At 44.2% G+C, this 15,432-nt stretch overlaps 1 protein-coding gene across 1 annotated transcript; it reads left to right on the top strand.

Moving 5' to 3' along the window:
- The first annotated feature begins 11,595 nt into the window (after positions 1–11,595).
- On the top strand, positions 11,596–12,234 carry LOC128773700 (lysine-rich coiled-coil protein 1-like). Its single transcript, XM_053891214.1, has one exon. The coding sequence runs from the start codon at positions 11,596–11,598 to the stop codon at positions 12,232–12,234; it is 639 nt and encodes a 212-aa protein (XP_053747189.1).
- Positions 12,235–15,432: the final 3,198 nt, after the last annotated feature.

Genomic DNA, 15,432 nt, shown 5'->3' with positions numbered 1-15,432 from the left:
TTTTGTTATTCTGTGTCAATTATATGTTCCCATTCAGTGATGATTTTCTTTTGGAAGAGAAATAATGGAGTAGTTACACTTGCGAGGAAGATCTTTTGGGTGGGTCACACTTTACAGTTGTAAAAATTCTTTACCTTGCTTATTCATATTTCAACCCACTTTTTAGGATAGAAATCTATTAATGACCATAATTTTTCCAAATAGTTGAAATTGATAATTCCCTTTTTTATGTAGAAAAAAATTATGGCCTGGGAAACTGAGTCCCAGAATCCAAGTCTCAGCTATGCATTCAAGTTGTTATGTGACTTTGGGGGAGTCACTTAACTTCATTTTCCTCATTATCAAATATGACTAGAAAGATTGGCCCCTAAAATGCCTTGGATAGCAAGATTCTGTGATATGAAAACTCTTTTTGCTTTCCACAATGCTGGGCTTACATGTCTATTTTAATATTAACTTTAGAATTATTTTGCTAAAAGTGATTTTAACTTATATGCTAAAATACATATAAATATTTATAGGTGTGTGTGTGTGTATATATATATACACATATATATATGTTATATGAGAGATATATATGTATCATATATATCACTCCATATATTCCCCACACACACAGCCATCCTCTTGCATGTAACCAGTCTCCCTACCCTTGCTGGGCTGCTGCCTTACTCAGCCCTGGCCTTTCTCTGGATCACCACCCTACCTAGCCTCCTACCTGCCTAGGCCCCAAGTAGCAAAGAAGGAAAGAAGGGGAAGAGGAAGGAAGAGAGGGTATATGACCCATTTTATTTTAAACTAATGACCACAAACCTCCAATCCATTGAGTTTCCATAGTAAGTTTCCCACTCTCAAAGACACCACTTTTATATTCTCTTCCCTCAAAACTTTCCCTTCCTAGTGCCTCCCATAAGGCCTCCTTTCTCAGCTGATGACCTCACCTCACACTCCAGTGAGAAAAGAAGTCTTCAGAGGGGATTATAACTCATTGTGGTACCACCAGACTGATAAACTTCCCTCAGGTAGTCTGTTCTCTGTCTTCCCTCCTGTTACAGTTAAGGTGTCCCTGCTCTTAGTAAAGACCAATGTCTCCCCTCATGCACTGGATCCTACACCCTTTCACCTCCTCAATGTCTTCATCTCTCCTGCACCATGAGTCTCTCCACTTTTACTGGATTATTCCATTAGAATGCAAACATGCTTCTGTTTCCCCTCTACAAAAAACAATAACAAACAACTCCCTTGACCCCCATATCGTCTTTCAGCTACCTCCTTTCTCTTTCACAAAAGAACTTGTCTATGCCAGCTGTCTACACTTTCTCACCTCTCATTCTCTCCTCCATCTCTTCCATCTAGTTTCTGTCCCTACCACTTCGCTGAAGCTGTTCTTGTCAAAATCTCCAATGACCTCCATGTTGTCAAATCCAATGGATATTTTTTTATTTGTATTCAGTTCAGCCTCTCAGCAGCTTCCACCTGGTCAGCCCCTCTTCCTTGAAATGCCCCTCCCTCAGCCTTCATAGCATTGCATTTGCCTGATTTTCCTTACCTCCAGAGCTCCTCCTCCTCATGGGCTTCTTTACTGGTTCTTTCTCCACCTATCTCGAAATGCATCATCATGTATAGTGCATCAGAGACCAGCTCTAGACCATCACTCTGTAATCACACATCCTAAGTGATCTGATCCAGGCCCATGGCTTTAAATGTACCTGTATATCGATGTCGTAGACTACATGTTCACTACCCACCAAATTCATATGTTGAAATCTAATCCCCAGTGTAATGGTGTATGGAGGTGAGGTCTTTGGGAGGGAATTAGATCATGAGGGTAGAGCCCTTAGGAATGGGATTAGTGCCTTTATAAGAAGAGGCCAGAGCTACATCAGCCACCTAGTCTATGGTAATTTGTTATAGCAACACAAATTAAGATACCTCTAAATTTCTATTTCTAGGCTACATCTTCTCCCTGAGTTCTAGATTCATAGCCAACTGCACTTGTTGATATTTCCACTTGGAAACCCAAAAGAGTACTTGCTTCCCTCATCACCAGGCATTCCTTCCCGCCTCTTCACCGTCCACTCTTGCCCATCTCTGTGAATAACAACACCAACTCCATTGTTCAACCTTTCCTCTCCTACATCAGGCCCATCAGTAATTCCCCCTGGTTATACCATCACATAATCTCTCCTATTTGTCCACTTCTCTGCATCTTCGTTGACGGCCATCCTATCCCAAACCATCGTTTATCCTTGCACTAAACAGGACAAGTAAGTCTGCAAAGAGCTGCAGAACTGGAAGAAATCATCATGGGTTCTGAATTGGTGAGTGCAAAACAGGCACCAGAGGCACCCAGCAACCTATGACTGTTATGGCCATCTAAGCCCTGAGGATTTCAGAAATACCCAGCAAACATTTCCTTCAGAAGGACAAAACCCTGCCTCAAAATGAAACAAAACAAAAAAATCTGCTGGGTTGAGAAACCAAACTGAGCTGGGAAGTAACACTAGGAGTAAGGAGAAGAGAATGTTCAAACAGGGAGCAGGAAAAGGTCCCAGATGAAACAAAACCCAGAAACTGCTGTAACAGCAAAATACAGCATCTAAGGTTCTCACCTTGGCAGGTAAGACCTGTAGGCCAATAGGAAATAGAGCAGATTTTTCTGAAATGAGCCTTAGCCCTGAAAGGCAGAGAAATAGTATTTTGCACCCTTCACAATAACAAAAGAGGGAGCCCTGAGCTGTGAAGCTGTGAAAGGTACCCTAGGTCATTCCTTCTTCAGAAAGGAACCTTCCAGTAGTGAAGGTTAACACATTTCATTTCAATCTTGGAAAAGAGGAGGAGAAAGCGACCTAGCCACACATAAGGTATTACAAGAGAAAAAATGAACTGCACATACTTTGACAAGAAGACACCAGAAGAATTCAGACACTAAGCAGATGAAAACTCTGACCTAACACTTCAAACAGGGCTGAAGTGAGCATAGACAATATAGAAAAAGGAAATAAAGCATAGAAAGGAGAATAATGAGGATAAGGCAACAAAAGTAAGGAAAAAAATACAAAAGACCTGCAAAAAGGTGATTAAGGATAAAAGATAAGCAAAGAAGACCCAAATACACTTGGAGTCTCTAAGGAAGAAAACAATCAGTGAAGCAGAACAGACACTTAAAGCTGTGTTTATTGATGTGTAATTTGTGTTTATTAATGGCAATATATATATGCATTTGCAAAACAGTTGCAGGTGTGCGTGCAAAAGGTGGTTGACTTATTTAGGCAATGCATGCAGCGTTCTGACCCTGGGCAATAACTCCCAAGACAGTTTTGAACTTTCAGATCTGACATACTTGGTTTTGAACTCCAGCTGTACACTTACAAGCTATGTATGGCACATTCTTTGTTGGGGCAAATGGCAGCGATAATTCTTCCTCCCTGTACCACCCCTTAGGTAGTCCGTTCCCGTACTGCTGAGCTTGGCCGTGGGACTTGGCTTGGCCAACGGGAGAATAACAAATATGATGCAAGCTGGATTTGGAAAAGTGCCTGTGCTTGCTACTCGTGCTACTTTTGGAACTCAGCCACTGGGTACAAGCCCTGCTGAATAATGAGAGCCTCGTGGCCGTGTCTCCATCACTCAGCTGACATTGAACTGACTCCTCCTCTTCCCCACATACAAGAACACCTTGGTCATCCAACCCCCACTGAGCCAGGCCAGCCAGCTCACAAAACTGTGAGAAAACTTCTTGCTGTTTGAAATCATGAGCTGTTGAGCGGTTTGTGATGCAGCAAAAACTGACTTATATACTGTGTGATTTTAGGTGAGTTTCTTAATCTCTCTGGGTCTCAGTTCTCTCATCAGTAATATGGCGATGAGACAAGTACCCTTGCAGGGCTCTTCCGAAGATTAAATGAGAAGATATATGTGAAGTGCCTGACACGCCATAAAATACTCAGCATAATAAAAACAAACAACCTCTGCAGGCTGGAAAGGGGCAGTCCTCAGGCTGGGCACACTGCTTTAGTACTTTGTAGGCAGTCCTTATACCCAGAATGCCAGAGGAAAGCATGTGAGAGAGCTGGCAGCTGAGACCAAGGTATGAAGGTGCAACCCTGGGTCACAGCATTAATCATGGAGGAAAGAGGGTGCACTCTAGGATTTCCCTGCCACCTGCCCCCAGGCTATCTGCCCTGGAAATGATGGATGCAAGGGCACTCGGGGATTCAGCTGGCTCTTCCAGGAGCAGAAAGTATGGACTTCCATGGACAAGAATCAAACCAAAGAAAAGGACGATTCTCATAGGCAGTGTGGATATCCAAATGTATCGTGGATTGCCTGGAGACCAGAGACCCTAATAACAGTCTGATGCTGACTGGGCTCTGACTCACAACAGACATTTGACATTCTTGTACATCTCACCCCCACAGCTACCATAAAGGGAACTTCCACTGCTCCCACCATTTTACGTGGAAGAAAGCGAGACTCTTGAGAACCACTCAAAGTAATTTGTCCAGGGTTACCCTGGAGCCCAGGCCTGTCTCCTCCCAGATTTGAGGTTTGAACACCAGCCCTTTAGGGAGCTGCAGTAGAATCCAGGAGAAGGTGTGGTGGGTGAGGGTAGCTGGCAGATGGGTACTGGCTGGACTTCAGAGAATCTAGGGTCTTCCTGGAGGGGCCAAGAGTGAGGAAACAGTTTTACTATAGACTTTGAAGGAAAGGAGGAAGTCACCTCAGCATGTATGAGGGAATATGCTGAGAATATGAGGGCACAGAAGGTCTCGTGAGAGCTTTGAAAAGTAAGGTTGAAGGGCTCAGAAGGCCTCATAGAATATGCAGAGAATGTGAGGGCACAGAAGGTGCTGGAGTCCTTGAAAAGTAAGATGATAGTCTTGGTCTGATAGGAAAGGGGTAACGGGCTGTTTCTAGGCATAAAAAGAGGACATTGGACCAGATGGTCTGGAAGATTTCCCTCCAAATGGGGAGAATGGAGCCACGCACCATCAAATTTCACACTTTATCATGAGCTGTCTGTCAAGAGATGCCACCAAGAGGATGAAAATGTAAGGCAAAGAGTGGAGATCTCACACCCAGAGAACCAGCAAAGGAGGGGCACCTGGGTGGTTCAGTCAGTTAAGCATCTGACTTCAGGTCATGATCTTACGGTTCATGGGTTTGAGCCCTGCATAGGGCTCTGTGCTAACAGCTGGAGCCTGGAGCCTGCTTCGGATTCTGTGTCTCCCTCTCTCTCTCCTCCTTCCCTGCTCAAGTTCTGTTTCTCTCTCTCTCAAAAATAAGTAAACATTAAAAAAAGAGAGAGAGAGAAGAACCAGCAAAAGACTCATCTGCAGAATATAGAAAAAATGCAAACTATGCACCAGAAAAATGTTCAAGAGACCTCGACCAGAACTTCGCAAGAGAGTGGGCCATCTAGGTGGCTCAGTCAGTTAAGTAGCTGACTCTTGATTTCAGCTTAGGTCATGATCCCAAGGTTGTGGGATTGAGCACCCCCTGTTGGACTCGATGCTGGGTGTGGTGGAGACGGCTTCAGATCCTCTCTCTCTTGGGGTGTCTTGATGGCTCAGTCAGTTAAGTGTCCAACTGACTCTTGATTTTGGCTATGTCATGATCTCACAGTTCGTGAGTTTGAACCCCACATGGGGCTCTGCACTGACAGCGTGGGGCCTGCTTGAGATTCTGTCTCCCTCTCTCTGCCCCTCCCCAACTTGTGTGCGCGCACTCTCTCTCTCTCTCAAATAAATAAACATTTTTTTAAAAAAGATTCTCTCTCCCTCTGCCCCTCTCCCCAACTCTAAAGTTAAATGAATAAATAAGCAAACAAACAAGAGCGCAACCCCCCAAAGCCAGGAGATATTAGGAAAGGTACTCAGTATCATTGGAAACAGGGAAATGCCTGTTTTTGTTTTGTGGTTTGTTTTCTTTTATTCTGAATTTCACTTTAATTATTATAATTAATACAGAATTTAATTCCAAGCATTAGAAAGAATCAGAAGCACCCAAACACTTCTGGGGGAGGAGTTCAATTGGTAAAACCTCTTTCAAAAAATATTTGGTGTTGTTGTGTTTGATAAAGCTGAGTATACAATGCCATGTTAACACAGAAATTCCACTGTGAGGCAAACAGCCTCTAGAAATGCAGACTTGTGGGCTTCAGAAGATGTAAATATGAATATTCATGACAGTGGTGTTTAAAATGGCCCTAGGCTAGAAACATGCATAAGCCCATGAATGGATAAATGATCTGTGATTATATATATTTTTGAATAGAATGGAATACCACACAACCATGAAAAGGAACACATTATAGTGAAATTCAGAAGTGTGTTGAACTAAAGTATGCCCTACGATTCCGCTTAGGTAAAGTTCAAACACAAAAACTGAACTATCATTTTTTTGAGATGTCTACTTAAGTGATAAGCTATACGGAAGGACGAGATTACCACAGAAGTCAAGCTAGTGCCCCACAATTGGGATGAGGAGGAAAAGGAGCCAAACTTCTGAGGTGTGGGCGGCATTCTGTTCACTGACCTGAATGTAGTTGGCTGGACATTTCCTTTGTGATAAATCATTGTGCTTTATATTTTTGTTTTGTGCATATTTTCTGCATATGTGTTTATTTCGCAATTTAAGAGTGGCGTATTTTATTTAAAATTTTTTCAAAATAGACTTGAAACAGGCTATGATGATGTCGATTAGGTTAGAGACAGATTGCATTCCAAGGTGGCTTAAGTGTTCCTGAATCGCCTTAAAAACTGATGGGAGAGCCTGGATCTGTAGGACGATGAGGTCTAAACTCAAAAGCTGGAGACTAAGGAAGGGGCGTGGCTTGCTGCTTCCCCGGCTCCCAGGGACCTGGCTGAGAAGGCTGAGCAGTGAGAATGTTGGACTTCTGGAGCTCAGAGTGAAATTTGCACCCCGCCTTAGACTCCTTCGCCTCGAGAGTCTAGCCAGGGGACTCTGCTCTCTGTGGGCCCACAGGACTTCTACTTACCATGACCTCAAAGACTTGGAAGCTCGAGATGAGGGTTCCATCCGTTTGTGGAAATTGCTGTCAGTAAGCTAGTGCATTCCAGGTAAGAGGTGAGCCAGACATGCGGGTGGCATGTGGCACTAGTTGAGAGGGAGGACGGCTGAGGTGTGAACTGGAGGAGGGGGGCAGGGAGGCCCGGCTGAGGCAAGTGGGACTTCTTGCATCTGGGCTTCCTAGTGGGACCCGCACATTGACGATAAAGTGTCCGGGCCTTCCTTGGCTTGTGTATTCATTCAGCAGTATTTATGAAGCATCTACTCTATGCCCCACACACTTCGAGAGGGTAAGGAACTTATATTTGAGTGTTGGGGATAGAAAATGGATCAAATTTCAAAAAGTTAAATTGCATTTAGATCCTTGCTACTCAACGTGTAGTCTGGGTCCAAGCAATGCCAGCATCACCTGGGCCGTCGGTAGAAATGCAGAATCTCAGGCCCCATTCCAGACCAGTGATTCAGAATCAGCTTTTTAACAATATCTCGAAGCCCCGTGTTAGGTCATGGAAAATGCCACGCAGAGCAACAAAGTAGGGAAGGGGCATAGGGTGGTGACACTGCATCTAGGCCTAGGAAGGCGGAGTCTTCAGAAGGAGATAAATAAAGAGCTTTGTTGGCTTCAGGTGGAGACGGACAAAGGCCCTGAGGTCAGGGCGTGCTGGCTTGTTCCCCTCCAGCCTGGAGAACGGTGTAGCTGGAAGGCAGGAGCACTGGGGTTGCTGTCACAGAGGAAGCTGAGACCGCAGGGCAGTGGGACAACCAATAGTGTCTGTACTTCTAGGCCCTTCTGCGTGAGGGAGGGCCTCTGATGGATTTTGAGCAGAGGAGTGACTTTTAGCCAGGATTACATTATAGTTAAAGGATTAATTCTGGCAGCCGGTTTGGAAATAGACTCAGTAAACAGGAGCTGGGAGACCAGTTAGCAGCTGACAGGCCTGATTCAGCAGAGATGGGGTCTGGCCCCAGGGAAGGAACCATTAGAGTGAAGAGAAGTGCTCCAATTCGGGGTGTATTTTGAATGTAGAACACGGGGGACCAACTGACGTGCTGTGTGTGCCACATGAGAAAAGCAAGGGAGCAGCGGTGTCTCCTGTGGCTCTGGTCTGAGCAGTGGAAGGAGGAACAGGAATAAAGGACACAAAGAGCCTGCCGGAAGAGCAGGCTCCCCTAACTTCCCACAAGTTCCTCGGAGAAGCATGGACTGGAGTCTCCTGGGTCTGGGGTGAGAGGCCTATTGCAGAAGGAAATGCCTTAGAGAATTTGATTTCACCTGCACATTATTTTGCAAATTCTGCTTTCTACTGTATAGTGTAGCCATGTTTGTCTTAATATACAGCACCCCAGCTAAGAAAACAAAGCCAGAGAGGCAGAAACGAGGCAGAGAAGAAGTAGGCAGGGATGTGACGACCTAGCAGGCTATGGAGAAAAGTAATAGTTAAGGTAAGGACTCAAGAATGGCCTGAACAGAGGCTCTGTGGCCTGAGGGAGCACGGCTTTTACAGAGAGGCTGGGGAAAATGGGGGACAGCTGTTGTGGCTGGTACTTGAGGAATAGGTAACAGACCAGACGTGGGTGGCCTAGGACTATTTTAGAACAATAGTAAACACGAGGGTTTGGCTGGAGGAGGCATAACCAGACTGACTTTTAAAAATTTACTCTGAAAAAAAAAATAATAATAATTCCTCTGGCTGCTTCCTGGAGCATGATTCAAGGGTGTGTTCAAGTGGATGAAGGCTGATTTGTAGCGCAAGTGAGAGAAGACGGGGCTCAGACGAGGGATGGAGCAGCGAGGTCGGAAGGCAGGGGTATATTCCCCAGGGTGTTTAGTAGGTAAAATAGGCCAGACCTGATGGGTCTCATGATACAGACATTTTCTGCCGACACCTGAGTCCTCTTCAAGCAGAGCCTGCTTCGCTCTGCTCAACATCCCTTCCCCCACCGTCCGCCTCCCAGGACACAGCCTGGACCTCTCCTCTCCTTACCAGCACTTGTCATGGCTGTTTTGCATATTGAGGGGGCAGGGGTATTGTCCGGCCATCACACAAGACCGTAAGCCTTCCCAAGGCAGAGAACATGTCCGTTTAGTTCTCATACTTGCCCAATACCAAGCGTAGCACCTGGCTGAGGGTGCACGCCCAACTGGGCGTGTGTCATGGATGGGCAGACAACAATATCACACCAGTTGGCACCTCGCACCACAGGGGACACTACATATGAGGAAATGGGGACCCTGATAGAATAAGATAATCGTGCAAGTCAACACATGAGCAAGCGACCAGCCTGGCTCCAGATCCACATCTGCCTGCAGTTGTGACCTGGCTGAAGTCACTCCTACCAGAAGTGAAACCCAGCCCCAGCCCTAGCCAGGGGGATAAGTCCTCCCCGGGGGGATGGGGACCCTATAACACACTCTGGCACTTTCCTCTCTTAGGCTGGGCTAACCACCCTGGGATCTTAACTGCCAGCCTGTACTAGTAAATCCTTCACCGGTCCAATTTTCACTCCTCCTCATTCTTCCGTTTTGAGGAAGTGACCTGAGGCCTCTCTGAAATTATTTCATTTTGCCAAGATCCAGAATTGATTTAAAACCCCCCCGCAAGGGGCATCCGGGTGGCTCAGTCAGTTAAGCTCCCAGCTTACCCTAAGGTCATGATCTCAGGGTTCGTGAGTTCAAGCCTCCTATGAGGTGAGTTGAGCCCTGCATCAGCTGAACAGGAGCCCCAGTTGGGCTCCGCTTTGTCAGCATGGGATTCTGTCTTTTTCTCTCTCTACCCCTGGCTCACTCGCGCCCTCTGTCTCTCAAAAAAACAAAAAACACCCTCCAGAAAACATTGAACGCCTCTCCTGGCAAATTCAGTCTCGCTTTATGTTCTATTTAGGGAAGGAGGTTTCCCTCCCGACCAGTAACGTTTTAGGGCCAGACCGGCCCGACCTTCCCAAAGATGAGTGAGGGTCCTGGTCCCACAGCCCAACCTCTGGGTGTGCACAGCCACGCGTGGGCCCAGAGCACTGGGTGTGTGCGAAACATTGCTGCTTTGTTGGTCAGCTAAAAACTAGGAGCACCTACATTTGCAGGGATTGCATTTTGCTTTTAAATCACAGTCCACACCTGTTCTGTCACAGCAAGCAGTCCTCTTTAAAATGAGGTAAACCCTTTGTGCGCTGAAATAGGGGATGGATCTAAATACATTATTTGGGAAGAAAAGCTGAGTTGAGAACCAGAATGCACCATCTGACCTCACATCTGTTGGATTAGAATTTAGATACGAAGCCTTCAGGAACACAGTAATATACCCAGTAGTTATCTCTGGAGGGGGAAGCCGGGGAAATGTGACTTTGCAGTGTATAACTGTCGCTGTGATTTGGTTTTTTGATTTTTTGTTTTGGGTGTTTACGTTTAGCACAAACAGGTATTTATTTTGATTAAATGGAAAGACAAAACACAATGAGGTAGAATGGATACAAGGTCTCCAAACAGACCACCCGTAGCTCATTAGATGCTGCCGTGTCATTCCAGCCTCCCTCTGAGAGTGTCATCGCTAACAGCCACCGACCAGTCACTCTGTACCCAGCACAGTTCCAAGCCCTTCATTTGTAATCACGCTTTAAACCTCACAACGCTTGTAAGATTGGTACCACTATTGGAGTGGTCAAGTGAGCAGGCTCTGGACCCTCTCCACGTGGGTTCAAATCTTGGCCCTTCCACTTTCTAGCCATGTGACCTTAAGTTATTTAAACTCTCTGTAACTCAGTTTCCTCATTTGCAAAAAAAGGAATAATGATAGGTCCACATTTACCACAATTAATAGCATCTTCCTGTGTTCTTTCATGCCAACTATGAGGTTAAAATACAGACACACGCACGCACACACGTTTATATACATACACATAGTGTGTGTGGGAGAGAATATTTGATGACCCTTATTATTTCTTTGGGCATAAGCACAGGGTCAAGCCAGTTCTGGTTTTGTAGAATTTTTGAGTGATTCTAGTTTAAATTCGTTGCTTGGTACGTTTTTGTTTTCTCATAAATAACTCCATTTTCTTTTTTTCATTACACAAGTAGAAGTATTTATGACAAAAAAAAATCACAACATACAACTAAGTAAGAAAGACTAAAATTATCCATAATCCTCAAACCTAAGGATAACCACTGATGAATTTTACACATTCATTATGTGTTTCCAATCCTCAAATTTACACAGTGTTTTAAGACTCATTTCCTTAGTCTGTTATATTTTAGGATTCTCAGCCTATGTCAAAAATACACACTTTCAATATCAATGGCTACCTGGTATTTGTAGTATATGAGCATGACATAATCTCCGCTAGAAATTTGAAAGCTCGATCTTTTCAAGGACAAAGAACACATTTGTAGCAAAAGAATGCATTTAACATTTAACAGAAAGTTATTCCTCTATCTTCCTTAGCAGAGATTCGTCCATAGTCAACAGAATGGAAAATTCTAGGATCTATGACTCTTTTCAACATGAATTTGAGGATTATGTTAGAAAGCAGAAAGCCAGAGGATTACAGCCAGAGGTTTGCTTTAGAAAGATGACAGAAAACTCTGCGTGCAGAGAAAGGGGACACGCTCCACCCCAACCTCTAGTGGGGGAGTGGAGACTCCCCTTCAGGAGGTCCCACGCCTTCTCCAGTTCCCACAAAAGGCAGAGAACAGTGGGCAACCAGTTACCCCCGGGGTCTGACCTACATCACCCCAGACAAAGACTGGAATCTCTAAACCACTACCAGAAAAAACACGACCATTTGTTCAAGAACCTGTGGCTTCCGAGCCCACCTGTGCAAGGAAAGCCCCCCGACCCCCATGCTGCACAATGCAGAGAAGATACCAGCCGCCTGTGGGAGGAGGGTTACACCAGAGCCTATCAGGCTGGAGATCAAGATCGAGGCCAGAGAAGGTCCAGGGAGGAGGATGGCAGAGGAGGACGCAGCAAGGAGAAGCAGGTAGAGGGGAAGACGAAGCACGGCGAGGATGGAGATTCCCACAAAAAGAACAAGAAAAAGGCCACGGTGCAGCCAGTCAGCACAGAGAAGCCCAAACACAGAAAGAAGAACAACCAGGACACCACAAAGGAGGGAAGGAGGTCCCAGAGAGAGAAGAAGCAACCGGGCAAAGAAAGCACGCAGGAGAGGGACTTGTGGGATGAAGCTATCCTCGGCAGCTGTTACTGATGTTGGGGATTTGGGGCCCCGATATTAAATGACTTGAAGCTGTAAGAAAGGCTGGATTCAATGACATTGAAGCAATTCAGTGGCCACCACCTCAAAGATGATGAAACTTGATCCCCACCTCAGACTCTGTTAAAATATAAAACCCAGATGGTTTAATGATGTAAATGTAAAAGCTAAAATATAAAACGATTAGGGGGCACCTGGGTGGCTCAGTCAGTGGAGCATCTGATTCTTGATTTCAGCTCAGGTCATGATCCCAGGGTCATGGGATCGAGCCCCAGTGTCAAGCTCTGCTCTAGACTTAGACCCTGCTTGGGATTTTTTCTCCCTCTCCCTCTGCCCCTCTCCCCTGCTTGCTCTCTCTCTCTCTTTCTCTCTCTCTAAAATAGAAATAAATTTAAAAATTTAAACTATTAGAAGAAAGCATAGGAAAATTATTTTTAATCTTGGAGTGTGAATGGTCTTCCTGAATGAGACGCAAGAGTCAGGGTCCATAAAAAAGAAAAAAATAAATGTGTTTGCAGAAACATTTAAAATCTGTATAACAGGGGCACCTGGATGGCTCTGTCAGTTAAGTGCCCTATTTCAGTTCAAGTCATGATCTCGAGGTCCATGGGTTCCAGCCCCATGTTGGGTTCTGTGCTGACAGCTCAGAGCCTGGAACCTGCTTCGGATTCTATGTCTCCCTTTCCCTCTGCCCCTCCCCTGCTCACTCACTCTCCCTCTCTCTCTCACAAATAAATAAACATTAAAAAATAATTTAAAAAATGAAAAAAAATCTGTATAACAGAAGGGTGTTTTTTTTTGCAAATTAAAAAAAAAAAAGACAAATATTGTATATATGCATAGAACACCTCCAAAAAGATTTGCTGAACTGTTGGCTCTGGGGGCAAAAACCAACTGAGTAGGGGACAGAGGTGGCAGGCAGGTAGGCTAACTTTTCAAAGTGTTCATTTCTTTCTATTTTGAATTTTGTAATATCTGAAACTATTACCTTTATTATTTTTTTAAGATTTTTATTTTTACTTTATTTTTTAAATGTTTATGGGGTGCCTTGGTGGCTCACTCGGTTAAGCGTCCGACTTTGGTTCAGGTCATGATCTCACGGCTTGTGGGTTCGAGCCCTGCGTAGGCCTCTGTGCTGACATCTCAGAGCCTGGAGCCTATTTCAGATTCTGTGTCTCCCTCTCTCTGCCCCTCCCCTGTTCGCGCTCTGTCTCTGTCCCTCTCAAAAATAAATAAACATTAAAAAATAAAATAAAATAAATGTTTATTTATTTTTGGGAGAGAGAGAGAGAGCAGGGGACGGGCAGAGAGAAAGGGAGACACAGAATCTGAAGCAGGCTCCAGGCTCCAAGCTGTCAGCACAGAGGCCTACGCAGGGCTCGAACCCACAAGCCGTGAGATCATGACCTGAACCGAAGTCGGGCCACTTAACCAACTGAGCCACCCAGGCGCCCCTCGAGATTTTTTTATTTTTAAGTAATCTCTACCCCCAACGTGGGACTGGAACTCACAACCCCAAGGATCAAGAGTCCAATGCTCCACTGACAGAGTCAGCCAGATTCCCCAAGATTGTTACCTTTTAAATAAACAAATATTTTTTTTTACAGGCAAGAAACACAGTGGGAAAAATATTTGTAACACTCTATATCTTTTGTGTCAGTTATCAAATAATTGCCTCTTTGCCCCTCTGTGAAACTGGATGGTGGAGACTGCTCTCCTTTGCCAGTTAGCTTGATGCTATAGTCTCAGCCAATAGAGGGCGCTGGAAGGACATTGTAAACTGGAAATAGGAGGAACTTTTGTCCCTTTTCCCAAGGTTGCCAGTTTCCCTTGGCAATGAGTCCTTGTCTTTAAGGGTGTGATCTAGGTGCAGTCCATGACTTCTGACATATTTCTTTGTCCCTGGTGAGCTGCTTGACCTATGCAGATTCTCCCTGCAGAGTCCGAATCTCAGTCATGCGGAGCGTCCCTCTTCAAAGTTTCTCACTTCCTTCCATGTTTACCTCCCTCAAGGGCCAAGGGTGGGCAAACTGCAGCCCACAGGCCAAATTCAGCCCCCTGCCTGTTTTTGTGCTGCCCTCCATCTAAGATTGGTTCTTACATTTGAACCCCAACTAAGCAAAATGCTATCCCAACAAAATGAATCCCATTCTTCTCATTAAAGAACTTTATTCCAAAGTTTTTGCTCACTTACTATTATATTTTTAATTTTATCAAGACAAAGGTTGTGGAGGTTTGCATTCTGTATTGTTATATATAAATATTCCACAAAGCCTAAAATATTTGCTACCTGGCTCTTTACAGAAAAAAACTGCCAATTCCTGCCTCAGACTCTCCTTGTACCACTTTTGGTAGTTAAAAACATTTATCTGCTTAAAATATTTTATATTTAATTTTCTCTGTTTAAGTTACTGGAATGGTTTGTCTTCTGATTGAGCCCCGATATAGCCCTACCAGACAAATAGCATCTATCAATTAATAAGAAATTATAAACAACCCAATAGGAAAATAGGCATCTACCTATCCATTTAGTTAACAGATATTGAATGCCAGTCATTATTCTAGGTACTAAGATAAAGCAGAGGATGAAATATAAGTGAAATACAAAGATGGAAAGAAGAAAGGAAAGCTTTATTGATGTATAAAATAGAGCTCATTTCTTGGCTTAGGTCATGATGAGTAGATAACTCACCTGGCGATAGGTCTGGAAGGACTTTGGGAATCTTGCAGGTTGTGGGAGTATTCATTGTTTGCTGGTTGGTACCATCCCACAGTTGTAGAGCAAAGAGTAAATGTAACCAAGAAGGTCAAAGACTTGTACACTGCAAAGTAAAAAATATTGCTGAAGGAAATTAAAGATTTAAATAAATGGAAAGGCATTCTGTGTTCCTGGGTTAGAAAATTTAATATTTTTAAGATGGCAGTACTACATAAAGCAATCTACAAATTAAATGCAATCCCATCAAAACTCCAACAGCCTTTTTTTGCATAAATGGAAAAGATGATCTTCCAATTCATATGGAAATATAAGGGGCTCCAGATAGTTAAAACAACATTTAAAAAGAATAGCAAAGTTGGAGAACTCATACTTCCAGATTTTAAAACTTACTACAAAGCTACATGTAGTAGTCCGGGTTCTCCAGAGAGAATCAAAAGGAGATGTATATAGAGATTTATTATAAGGTCTTGGCT

Source organism: Panthera pardus, unplaced genomic scaffold, assembly GCF_024362965.1.
Source record: "Panthera pardus isolate Hobbes unplaced genomic scaffold, ASM2436296v1 HiC_scaffold_26, whole genome shotgun sequence".
Classification (NCBI taxonomy): Eukaryota; Metazoa; Chordata; class Mammalia; order Carnivora; family Felidae; genus Panthera; species Panthera pardus.
This window is presented reverse-complemented; position numbering and strand designations above follow the sequence as displayed.